The sequence below is a fragment of the Aedes albopictus genome, chromosome 3 (genome assembly GCF_035046485.1).
Source record: "Aedes albopictus strain Foshan chromosome 3, AalbF5, whole genome shotgun sequence".
NCBI classification, from domain to species: Eukaryota; Metazoa; Arthropoda; class Insecta; order Diptera; family Culicidae; genus Aedes; species Aedes albopictus.
Genome location: NC_085138.1, coordinates 164,690,491 through 164,703,359, shown reverse-complemented (window position 1 = coordinate 164,703,359; position 12,869 = coordinate 164,690,491). Strand labels below are relative to the sequence as shown.

At 47.0% G+C, this 12,869-nt stretch overlaps 2 protein-coding genes across 2 annotated transcripts; both read left to right on the top strand.

The window, feature by feature from the left end:
- Nucleotides 1-3,176: 3,176 nt before the first annotated feature.
- Nucleotides 3,177-3,692, top strand: LOC109402753 (uncharacterized). Its single transcript, XM_029880504.2, has 2 exons — nt 3,177-3,386; nt 3,441-3,692. The coding sequence occupies exons 1-2, from the start codon at nt 3,192-3,194 to the stop codon at nt 3,690-3,692; spliced, it is 447 nt and encodes a 148-aa protein (XP_029736364.2). The 5' UTR covers nt 3,177-3,191.
- A 2,817-nt stretch (nt 3,693-6,509) lies between these two features.
- LOC109411875 (uncharacterized) lies at nt 6,510-12,590 on the top strand. The gene has a single exon (XM_062857578.1). The coding sequence runs from the start codon at nt 6,510-6,512 to the stop codon at nt 12,588-12,590; it is 6,081 nt and encodes a 2,026-aa protein (XP_062713562.1).
- The last annotated feature ends 279 nt before the right edge of the window (nt 12,591-12,869 follow it).

The window sequence follows — 12,869 nt, the reverse complement described above, 5'->3', positions numbered from 1 at the left end:
TGATGAGTCGCATGTATTTGTTTTTGCTACATTTTTTATGTATGACCCCTTCCAAGGGCACTGGTTTGGAACACCTAAATGGCCATAACTCGGGAACGGCTGGGCAGATCCGAACCATTTTCAATAGGAAATAATGGGACCGTCGGTCATTAAAATCTGTTGAGGTTTACTGCTAAAAAGTGATGTGAGTTTTTTTGTACACATACACACACACACAGACATCACCTCAATTCGTCGAGCTGAGTTGATTGGTATATGTGACTCGACCCTCCGGGCCTTTTATCAAAAGTCATTTTTTGAGTGAACATATAGCCCTTCCAGTACACTTAGTGTACGAGAAAAGCAAAAAGACTCAGATCATATCTGAACCGGTAGTGTTTCGGAACCGGTTCCGGGTGTCCCGCTGGAAGTGGCCATATATAAAAGTGAACAAAACTTATGCATGCGGGACATCAAATCACGGCTGTTCCGACAACTTAATGACCGGTTATCAAGGAAGAAGGGTAAGACCACATTAGGGACTGCCAGTAGTGCCGAAACTAGTTCCGGATTTCCCTCTAAAAGCGGCTAAATATAAAATTGAACCAACCCATGCATGCGACACAGAAAAGCGCGGCTTTTTTGATAATCGAATGAACGTTAGCAAGCAAATGGGCTAGGACTATTTAAGAGACTACCGGCAGTGTTCCGCAACCGGTTCCGGGCCGGAAGTGAAACCAAACCCATGCATGCGATACTTCAAATCACGGCTTTTTAGGTAACATGATAAACAGTTGCAAAAAAATAGACGCAAGCCATATCAGCGTGTTACGGAACCGATTCCGGGTGTCCCGCCAGAAATGGTCAAATGTAAAAGAGAACCAATACATGCGACATATCAATGACTTATTCAGTGACATGATAAACGATTAGCCAACAAATAATCTCAGACCATATTTGGGAGAACCGGTAGTGTTCCAGAACTGGTGACGAGACGAGTAAACCACCGGAAGTGGTAAAACCAAACCATAGCGGCGTTTTTGATAATCTGATGAATGGTCAACAAGAAAATAGTCTCAGGCCACATCTAGAACTTGTAATAGTATTTCGGAATCGGTTGTGGGTGTTCCATCGGAAGTGATGGAATAATATGCATGCGACAATCGCGGCTTCCTCAAAAAATTGCTGAACGGTTAACAAGAAAATAGCCTCAGATCGCATTAAGTTTCGGCTTTTTAGATAACCCGATGAACAGTTGACAAGAGCACAGTCTCAGACCATATTTGAGACAACCGGAAACGGTTCCAGGTGTCCCGCCGGAAGTGGTCAAACGTAAAATTGATAAAAAAGAACCATGCAAGCTGCACATCAAATAGCGGAATTATAAATGTCAAAGCGATAAATCAAATCGTGGCTCTTTTTGATAGCTTGTAAATGTTGGGTAAGATTATAAGTGAAGAAATGACCAAAGTCTTCATGTATGCAAGAGAACAACATCACATCGTGTCCAAAGCGATCTCATCAAATCACACCATTTCAGATTCCTGCGGTGTACATATATGGCAGGATAGATCAACGTTTTATGGAAAAGTTATAATTTACGCGCATCAACACCGAATCTTCAATCTCCTTTTGCTTCTTACTGCTCATAATTTGGGTGCGACTGGTTGAGCCCTCGTTTTTCTCATTGCGATTGAAATTTGAATAGAAAATTTATACTTTTTGATTTTTTCTCGTAAGGAGGTCAAATTTTACATGAATTGTGTTATCAAACTTTGTCGTAGATCACAAAGTGATATGTGATTGTGAATAAAGTTAACCTTCTTCATGCATTAGCTGACGCTCACTAGAGTTTAAGGTGATCAAGCAGTCAACTTGGCTCTGTTAAAATTGTTGCTTTACTATATAAAGTTTTATCAGGATTCAGGAACATTTTGGCTAACGTCGACGGAAAGATCATTAGTACACATTCGACGAGAAAGGCACCATCACCACTAGGTGGATTAATCTGGTGTTTTTCTTAAACCTTTGAAACATCTAAAAAAAATCAAATTTTGTGCTCCAGACTATTGCCATCTACATCAAAACAATAGTAACAATTTTCCTTTATTGAATGATGAGAACAATAACACCTGTTATGTGGAATAGCAATGGTTTTCCGAGCTTAGCAAAACTTTCCTCATTACGTAGTAAAACTTGTAAATCGATTGAATGGAGAGGAAAGACGGAATGAGGGCTCCATCTCGAAACAGTTATCTAGAATGGGACGCTGGAAGTGGACTACATCTCGTTCGGTTGGTAAAATTCAACAAAAATCGTCAAATAATTATTTTTATTTGGCGGAAGTTATTATGGTAGTTGGAGGTACGATATAACATTCAAGATATTTAGAAGTTATTGGGTTAAGGAATTAATGAAGTATTTTTTGTCTTAACATAGGATCATTCTACTCTGGGTCTTCTCATAAATGGCCAGTGGTATTGTATTACTTATCTAAACTTCTTGCAACGTATCACACCATCTTAATCACATCCTGCCTAGTGGAAAGCTTGTATCCTACTATGGAATCTGAATCCGCGTTATGGTTCACATTGTTACTCATTTTCTTGTTTTCTGGATTTATCAGAGAATTTTTCGTACGGAAGAATATCCTATCCCTAACTGAGGTGAAGAATTTCCTGAATCACAGTCCAATAATATCCAGAGATGATCAACATGATTCAAACGTGAGAAGGAAACTGTATCGGAACATTAGGATCGCATGCGTAGCAAGCATTTCGTTAGTTTCCATTTGTCAACTTTCAGGGCCGATACTGATGTCACAGCAGAACAAGTACTATCGAATTCCGTATATTCTTCAATCAATGGGACCTGCTACGGCTAGTGTACTGCAAGCCTGCTACGTCATGACCATATTCCCTCTATGGATCAACAAGGTGTTCGGGCCGACGATTTTTGTTTCTGCCATCATGCTGGGACTCCAAAACGAGTATGGAATTTCTGCACGAGGCTTAGGGGATTTCGTCAATCGCTTGCGAACACATTTTCAACTTGGAGGTATCTATACCAAGAATCACTGCAAAACTTCCTGGGATCTTCTGAATCAACAACTTCTTTTTCAAATAAATCAGCACTTGGTGCTCACAAAGTAATACTTTCACAAATTTAGCCTGGATCGTAATTCTTAATACAATTTGTTTTACAGCAATCTCATGAAACTACAATTCGTTATCAGCAATCTATATTGTGCCATACACTATTGTGCCGTGATACTGGTTGGTGTCTCGATCTATTTGCTCCTTCTGGAAGATGCAATGGCAGGTCGTTTGATTATCGTGCTGGCCATTGTCAGCTTCTTGTTGGAATGCTACTGGTGGTGTAGCATCGCCGAGTCATTTCAAAGCGTGGTAAGTACTTGTAAATTGTACATTTTCGGCCTATACCAATTTTTCCTTCCACAGAATACAGCACTGGAAGAGCACATTCTGGACCTCATGGTAATGATTCCCTACGAGGCCGACCATCACAATGACTACATCCAACTCCGCACGACGCTGATGATCTTCAAGATTAATATCCGAAACAGTGCCCGTTTTAACTGTGCAGGAATTTTTCAACTTTCACGGGAATCGTTCGTACAGATTGTTCAACGATCGTATGCGCTTTTCACTTTCCTGCTGAATGTTGGCTTTTCAAAGTCGATACAATTTTAAAAGTTTTTACTGCAGCCAGATCATTAAAAGAAATAAAAAAACTGTCATATCTAACTTAAGTTTGTTCGTTAAGGACAAACGTCTTGAAATCCCGCTTCAACAGTGCATCAGAACTTCAAACGCACAAATCTCAAGAAGCAAGCTTTAAACAACTGTGCATTTCATTATTCTCGTCTTGCTCACTTGTAATAAGCTTGAAATAAGAAGATCAGGTGCGCTAGTTTTGTTTCCGAAAAGATTTGTGCGCTCGAAATCGTGAGTAGATGCCAAAGTCGGCCATTGTGGCGGCCATTTTGGGATTCTAATAAGTATGTCCTTAACAGCAGTAAAGGGATTCCAAAAACAACAAATGCACTTGAAAAATGCTTAATAAAGTTGCTTAAACTGTCTAACAAGTCTAAAAGTTAGCATAAGGCGACTAAATAAACTTTTTAACGGACAGGCGTGGGGTGGCCAGGCTTTTTTCACTTCATAACAATCATTATCATGTTGTTTTCCGATGGTCTCCAGTGAATTTAGCTTACCTTGCTACAACAAACCATCAGGTAGATCGTCCGTTCCAATCACCGTCACATCATCGCTTAGTATATACGTAATAGCAAACTCGCGTATCATGCCTCGAGCATGTGTGTTTGTCAATAACGCAATTGTTGCTACACTCGCCACTGAGTTAACTACCAGAGATGTATGTGCTGTTTGTTACAAATCCTGAATTTGTTGGGAATCTGAACAGGAAATACGTTTACTGCTCGGTTTATTTACCGTACGATGAACCATCTCCAACCGTCGTTGCTTTCAAACACGCTATTGCATAGGTACTCGGTTGTAATTGTTTTGTAGTGCCGCGAATTATTATTATTCATATTTATTAAAGACACTTTGTAGTGACGCGAATGCTCATATCGTATAGAGCAGCTCAGACATAAACTTGAGAGGTTTCAGTTTAAATAGTACAGACCTTGGATTACTTAAGGACAGACTTGTTCCAATTCCAAAATGGCAGCCAGAATGGCCGACTTTGACACCTATTCACAATTTCGAGCGCACAAATCACTTCGTAAACACAACCAGCGCACCTGATCTTTTTATTCTAAGCTTATTACAGGTGAGCAAGAACAGAATAATAGAATGCGCTGTTGTTTGACGCTCGGTTCTTGAGATTTGTGCGTCTGAAGTTCTGAGAAGAAGTATTAGACGTAACGCTCTGCACGCACAAATGCCATGGATACTTCAGCTTCATGCGCCTAATACTTCATCATGAAATCAAATCGAGCAGCAGAATTCAGCAAACGTTGTTCTGCTTGAATGGGTATACTAGTATGCCAACTAACCTTGCACGAGCCACCGGAAACTTGCTTCAGGTGTCTGGAACCAGAACACAAGTCATGGGACTGTAAGGACCCTGCCAGGAGCAAGCTGTGTAGGCGATACGGCGATGAAGGCCACAAGGCTGCTCGAGTCCACCCGCGTGTTTGAGTTGTTCTGGGAAATTCGCGAATAGCAAGCACCCAACGGGAAGGCCAAGACGCCTGGCGTTCAGAAGAGCCATAGCTAACAAATCACAGTGCAGGTAACGCAGCTGAACCTGAACCACTGTGACGCAGCCCAACAACTGCTTTGTCAGGCAGTTTCTGAGTGGAGGACGGATATCGCCATCATAGCGGACCCATACCAAGTACCGGCCGGTAACGGCAATTGGGACGCAGATGGGTCCGGAGAAATCCCGGTGATAATGCGATGTGGACCCCGTCCAGGAGTTGGTGTCTGTTACCTACGAGAGGTTCGTGAACGCCAAAGTAAACGGGATCTTCTTCTGTAGCTGTTATACGTCTCCGTCGATCGAGTAGTTGACGACCGTGCTGACAGGGCGAAGGCCGGTGGTAATAGTGTGTGCCTCAAGTTCCTGGGCCGTGGCTGGGGAAGCCGTTTTACGAACCAGCGGGGTCAGATTGCACTAGAGGCACTGGCCGTGGCCATGTTAGATTTTGATCTGGCTAATGTCGATCTAGCTAATGTCAAGCCATTAGGCATGGAAATGTATTTTTTAACCAATCAAAAGATAAATTGGTCAATTAACATCTAAATTAACGACTCATGCAAAATATTTCGTTTAACCAAATCCAATTTGATAGTTTTAAACGATTTATGTTCTGGCAGCACGGACGACGTTCAGCATCACCGCCTCTAGAATCCCACTCAACGAATGAATAGCTACGGTTGACACAATGAGCTGCTATAGCACAATAGCAAAAGGCAGAAACGTGTGGCACTTTTTCGTATGCTAGAGAAGATGCAGTGTGATGCTAATTTGATGAAGAATTCGATTATATGATTAGTTTGGTGCGAGTTATTTTGTGCTGATTTACGTTGAATTTGGTTCTGCTTAAGTCGTTAACTTGAAATTTATAAACGTTAGGAGTAGGTAAAGAAACCGTTTATTCCTCACAGGGATTTGTATACACTTCTTAATGCCGGTTTCTCATATAGAATATAGCGTTCCGGTGGCTTGTATTGAGGGTTGCAATTATATCGTGTGCATAGAGATATTCGCTGTGACTAGGTATGCTTAAAGGATGAATTTGAACTTTTACGCTTTGTTAATCAATGTTACTCTCAGGCAACGACTATACGTGATTTCTGTTACATCGATCCAAAGGGGTTTGCTATCGATATAGGCAAGATCAAATGTATTGCTATAACATGACTTTCTCGAAATGAACTCTAATAAAATCCCTTTTTTAGCTTTGAGCTGCACATACAAACTGCTGCTGGAAGACCCTTCGCCTATCCGAACATCCTCAAAGATTTGTAGCTAGGATGCCACCCCAGGACGATGCTAGGGAATGCGGTGCGTGTGACGAACCGAATTCCGCCGACGTCGGCATGGTGGCCTGCGATGGGTGCAGTGTATGGTACCACTACACTTGTGCCAAGGTGTCCCCGGGAGTCCAACAGCGGTCGTGGAGATGCAGTAAGTGCCTGCCCGAACCGCCTTCGGAAGTCACCGGAGCCAAGAAGAAAGGAGGTAAGAAACAAACGGCTAACTTGACTGTCCTCGGTGCTACATCGAGTGAGATACCGAAGTCGAGCACCGCCAACCAGAAGAAGACTTCGGAGAAATCGAAAAACTCCGACAAATCGAAGACCTTGTTCGTTCCTGATCTTGCGGCGAGTGGTAACGCCACTCCGAAGAAGCATCCAGAGGTTCCTGCCTTCGATAAGTCGAGCCACGGGGAGATGAGATCTTCCAAATCCAGCACTTCTACCGCCAGAGCTCGAGCGCAATTGGCATTGCAGCGATTGGAAGACGAGCGATTGCTGGAGGAGCAGAAGTTGAGGGAAGAGCGGGCACGATTAGAGGAAGAACGGATCCGTCTGGAGAAGGAGAGGCAGCTGAAGGAACAGGAGCACGCCATTAAGGCCAAGGAGCTCGCGATGCAGGAGAAGTACCTGCGCGACAAATTCGAGCTGGAGGAACAGATTGCTGATGACGAGAGCAGCAAATCAAGCATCTTCAGTCGCAAGGACAGGACCAAGGCTTGGTTGAAAAGCCAGCACGGTATGAGTCACCGGGACGACAAAAGCGCGACACAGTTCTCGGAGTGGCCTAATGCAGCGAACGATTTGGCGGAACCGGATCGTTTCCGGCCGCTAGCAGATGAGATAGCCGATCGACAGCAGTTAGAGCCACGATTCATCCCAGAAGCGATTCCGGATCATCAGATCCGTGCCAACAGTGCGCGGGTTAGGAATATCCCTTCGGAACCCGTCGGAAACCACTTCGGAAGTGCGGCTAGATCGAATGCCAGCCTGGCGCCGTCTTTGCGAAGGATTGAGCGCGCGGCGATAGGATCGAACCCAGGTTCCCACGGGGCGGGGCCGAACAGCGACCAAGTAGCCGCGAGACAAATCTGGCCGAAGAAGTTACCCACTTTTTCGGGCGACCCGGAAGAGTGGCCTATATTTGTCCACAGCTTCGAGACAGCCAACATTGCGTGCGGTTTCACGGACGTGGAAAATATAATTCGCTTGCGAGAGTGCTTGCGCGGGCCAGCGCGAGACGCCGTCGTTACGAAACTGATGTTTCCCCAAAGCGTTAACGCGATTATGGAAACGCTGCGACGGTTGTACGGGAGACCAGAGCTGCTGGTGAAGAATCTGCTGAGCAAGGTGCGTCGGGCCGAGGCACCGAAACCGGAACGATTGGAGTCGCTGATCAACTTTGGCCTAACGGTGCAACAGCTATGCGATCACCTGGAGGCCGCGAATCTCAGTGGCCATCTGTCCAACCCAACGCTGCTCGGCGAACTAGTGGAGAAGCTGCCAGCGTCGAACAAGCTCGAGTGGGCAAGATTCAAGCGAGGGTATGCGGAACCGACCCTGAAACATTTCGGAGTGTTCATGGAAGAACTGGTGTACGACGCCAGTGAAGTTACGTCACCGATCCAACAGAAGGCAGCGGTTGGGAGAGCCGAAAGGGACAAGCCGAAAGAGAAGGGGCATGTGTACGCCCACGAAGACGTAGCCGAGGTGCAGAGACGCGATGAAGAAAGGCAACCCTGTCCGATATGCGGTAAAACAGACCATCGTGTGCGGAACTGCGAACGTTTCCAGCAGCTAGGATCGGAAGCTCGCCTGAAAGCCGTTCACCATTGGAAGTTGTGCGAGGTTTGCCTGTTTGACCACGGCCAATGGAGATGTCGTTCGAGAATTCGATGCAACGTCGGGAACTGCCGAGACCGCCACCATCCACTCCTACATCGCTCAGATCGCGGTTCAACACAGGAACAGCGTCAGCGACAATTTCGAGCGTCGGAATGCAACGCTCACGAGCGGTCGCAAAAATCCGTTTTGTTCAGGATTATACCAGTTATGTTGTTCAACGGGAACCGCAGATGTGAAACTTTCGCCTTTTTGGACGAAGGGTCCTCCTTGACGCTCATTGAAGCAAGCTTAGCACGGCAGCTTGGAGCAGTTGGTGTTCCTGAACCCCTAGAGCTGAGATGGACTTCGAGCGTGAAGAGGAATGAGGAGAGCTCGCGGCGCGTGGACTTCGAAATTTCCGGAAAAGGACTACCCCGCCGTTACGTGCTGAAGAATGCGCACACCGTCGAAGAGTTGAACCTTCCGAGTCAGAGTTTGGCCTTCAACGAAGTATCCGAGCGATTCCCACATCTCCGAAATCTTCCTGTTTCTGCGTACTCCGAGGCCGTGCCTAGAATTCTCCTTGGTTTGGAAAATTTGAGTCTCTTCGCGCCCCTGGATAGTTGCGTCGGCCGACCAGGTGAACCGATCGCGGTTAAATCGTTGCTAGGATGGTCAGTCTATGGCCCAGATGGAAGTGCGCTTTCGAAAACCGGGTTTGTGAATCTCCACGAGTGCAATTGCGATGCTGATAGGGAGTTGAACGACCTAGTTCGCCAGCAGTTCATCCTGGAGGATTCGTTGGTTGAGATTACTTCTCCGCTCGAGTCCGCTGATGAGAAACGCGCCCGCGAAATATTGGAAAATACTACAAAGTTCGTTGATGGAAAATACGAAACCGCTCTTCTTTGGAAAGCCGACGAAATCGACCTACCCGATAGCCTTCCCATGGCGATGAAACGATTGCGGAGCTTCGAGGCCCAACTGGCGAAGGACCCAAGTCTCCGCGAAAATGTAAACAAGCAAATCGTGGACTACGTGCAGAAAGGCTACGTCCACAAGGCTACAGAAGAGGACTTGATGGAGATCAACCGAAGGCAAGTGTGGTATCTGCCTCTTGGCTTGGTTATACATCCGAAGAAGCAGAAGAAACGACTCGTGTGGGACGGGAAAGCGCAAGTGAACGGAGTGTCCCTCAACTCACAACTATTGAAAGGTCCCGACCTGCTAGTGTCGCTCCCTTCAGTGATCTGCAAATTCCGTGAGAAACGCGTTGCATTCGGAGGCGATATCCGCGAAATGTTTCTGCAGCTTCGAATGAGGACGCCGGACAGATACTTTCAGTGTTTCCTCTTCCGATTTGATTCACAACATCCTCCTGAAGTCTACATCGCGGACGTAGCGATGTTTGGCGCCACATGCTCGCCATGCGTCGCGCAGCACGTCCTACGAGTCAACGCTGACAAGTGGGCGGACGAGTTCCCGGTAGCTGCAGCGGCAATCAAGGACAAGACGTATATGGACGACTACTACGACAGTGCTGACACCCCAGAAGAAGCAGCGGAGTTGGCTGTTCAAGTTAGGACCATCCACGCCCGTGGCGGGTTCGAAATGAGGAACTGGGTGAGCAACAGTGAGGAAGTGTTGGAGAAGCTCGGCGAACGCAACGATCCAGAGCCACGTCTGCTACAATCAACGACCGAGGCAAAATGGGAACGAGTTCTTGGAATGCTGTGGCACCCAGAGTCGGACTCTCTAACGTTTTCAACCGAGCTTGGCGAACAACTTCTTCAGTACGTGTCCGGAGGAAAGCGGCCGACAAAGCGAACCGCTCTGAGGATCATAATGAGTCTGTTTGATCCTCTTGGTCTCCTGGCACCGTACCTCATACATGGACGCACCCTCATTCAGGATCTATGGAGAAGTGGAGTGCAGTGGGACGAAGAGATGAGAGACGAAGAATTCGAGAAGTGGACACGCTGGGTGGAGTTACTACCGGGTATCAGTGCGCTCAGTATTCCACGTTGCTATTTTGGTGAAGCAGATCCTCTGTGCCGTCGAACGTTGCAGTGCCACGTGTTCACCGATGCCAGTGAGGCTGGATATGGCTGTGCGGTGTACTTCCGGATTACGGATCACCTGGAACGCGTGCAGTGCTCGTTGGTTATGGCGAAAAGTAAAGTCGCCCCCCTGAAACATCTCTCTATTCCACGATTGGAATTGGAAGCGGCCGTGCTCGGAGCTAGAATGTTGACCGCTGTTTTGACGAACCATACCCTTCAACCTCGTGAGGTGTACCTTTGGACGGATTCTTCCACGGTTCTCGCGTGGATTCGTTCCGACCACAGGCGCTACAAACAATTCGTCGCCCACCGTATCGGAGAACTTCTGTCTCTGACCCAAGCCGAGTGCTGGCGATGGGTACCGTCTAAGCAGAATGTAGCCGATTGTTTGACAAAGTGGGTACGCGACTCGGAGCCTGATTCCAACGGGAGGTGGTTCCAGGGTCCATCGTTTTTGTATCTCTCCGAAGACAGTTGGCCACAGCAGCGAGAGAAGCCGAATACTACTGAAGAACTACGATCGGCCTACCTACTCACTCACATCATGCTTCCGGTGGGAATGATAGACGCTGGTAGATTTTCGAAGTGGAGTGTACTGCTACGGACCGTGGCATGCGTTTACCGTTTTATCAGTAACTGCCGATTGCGCGTATCTGGACGCCCAATAGAAACCTTCCAAGCTACCAAAAATCAAGCGAAACTGCTGAGATCCGAAGTGGCCGCCCGCAAGGTGCCACTGTCGCAAGAGGAGTTTCTACGAGCGGAGCAGTTTCTCTGGAGAATGACGCAGGGTGAATATTATCCGGACGAAGTTCGAACTCTGCTGAAGAACCGTGATCAACCGATAGGGAAATGGATAGCTCTAGAGAAAAGCAGTTCACTCTACAAATTTTCACCCTTCGCTGACGAATACGGCATCATTCGGATGGAAGGGAGAACTGCCGATGCCACTTATGCTGGTTTCGACGCAAGATTTCCGATCATTCTCCCAAAAGAGAGTGAGATTACTCAACGCCTCTTGGACCACTACCATCGTCGTTACGGACATGCGAACAAAGAAACCGTCGTAAACGAAGTCCGTCAACGATTTCAAATTTCGCATCTACGATCGGCCGTAGAGAACATTGCTCGCAGTTGCCAGTTCTGTAAAGTGAGCAAGTGCAAGCCCTTTCCTCCTCGTATGGCTCCTCTTCCCGAGCAACGATTGACGCCGAATGTCCGACCTTTCAGCTACGTCGGTATTGACTACATGGGGCCGCTGGAGGTAACCGTCGGCCGGCGCAAAGAGAAAAGATATGTGGTAGTATTCACGTGTCTAGTGGTACGAGCGGTTCACCTGGAAGTCTCTTACGATCTTTCAAGCGAATCCTGCATCATGGCAATTCGAAGATTCTCACGTAGACGTGGATCACCGGTACAAATATTCTCCGACAATGGCACCAACTTTGTCGGGGCTAATCGCGAGCTGCAGCAACAGATAAAGCAGATCGATCTGGAGTGCGCCGGTACCTTTACCGATGCACGAACGAAATGGACTTTCAATCCCCCTTCCGCGCCACACATGGGCGGAGTGTGGGAACGCATGGTGCGGAGCGTCAAAGAGGCCATGGCTACGTTGAATGATGGTCGGAGACTGACCGACGAAATCTTGTGGACTACGTTAGTTGAAGTAGAGGGATTGATCAACTCACGGCCCCTCATGTACATGCCGCAAGACTTAGATAATCCCGAAGCCCTAACGCCGAATCATTTTATCTTTGGATGTTCGTCGGGTGCTCATGAACCAATGGAACCACCCGTGAATCTGGAGCAGACTCTCCGAAGCAGTTTCCTTCGCTCTCAGCAGTTAGCGGACATTGCATGGGAGCGATGGTCGAAGGAGTACTTCCCTACAATCAATAGAAGGACGAAGTGGCTGGACGAAGTGAAGTCCTTGAAGGTCGGCGACGTTGTATACGTGGTAGAAGGCAAAAGAAGGTCATGGGTTCGAGGCGTCGTGGATGAAGTCATTCCCGGTAAGGACGGCAGAATACGGCAGGCGATCGTTCGCACGTCGTCCGGTAAGTTGAAGCGACCTGTGGTAAAGTTGGCGGTAATGGAGCTGGGTGAATCTACGGGAGACCCTCCCCTCGATCCACGGGGCGGGGGATGTTCTGGCAGCACGGACGACGTTCAGCATCACCGCCTCTAGAATCCCACTCAACGAATGAATAGCTACGGTTGACACAATGAGCTGCTATAGCACAATAGCAAAAGGCAGAAACGTGTGGCACTTTTTCGTATGCTAGAGAAGATGCAGTGTGATGCTAATTTGATGAAGAATTCGATTATATGATTAGTTTGGTGCGAGTTATTTTGTGCTGATTTACGTTGAATTTGGTTCTGCTTAAGTCGTTAACTTGAAATTTATAAACGTTAGGAGTAGGTAAAGAAACCGTTTATTCCTCACAGGGATTTGTATACACTTCTT

Coding starts and splice junctions, on each gene's coding strand:
- LOC109402753 (XM_029880504.2), top strand. CDS start 3,192: ATGAAACTACAATTCGTTATCAGCAATCTATATTGTGCCATACACTAT. Junction 3,387..3,440: donor CCGAGTCATTTCAAAGCGTG/GTAAGTACTTGT, acceptor TTCCTTCCACAG/AATACAGCACTGGAAGAGCA.
- LOC109411875 (XM_062857578.1), top strand. CDS start 6,510: ATGCCACCCCAGGACGATGCTAGGGAATGCGGTGCGTGTGACGAACCG.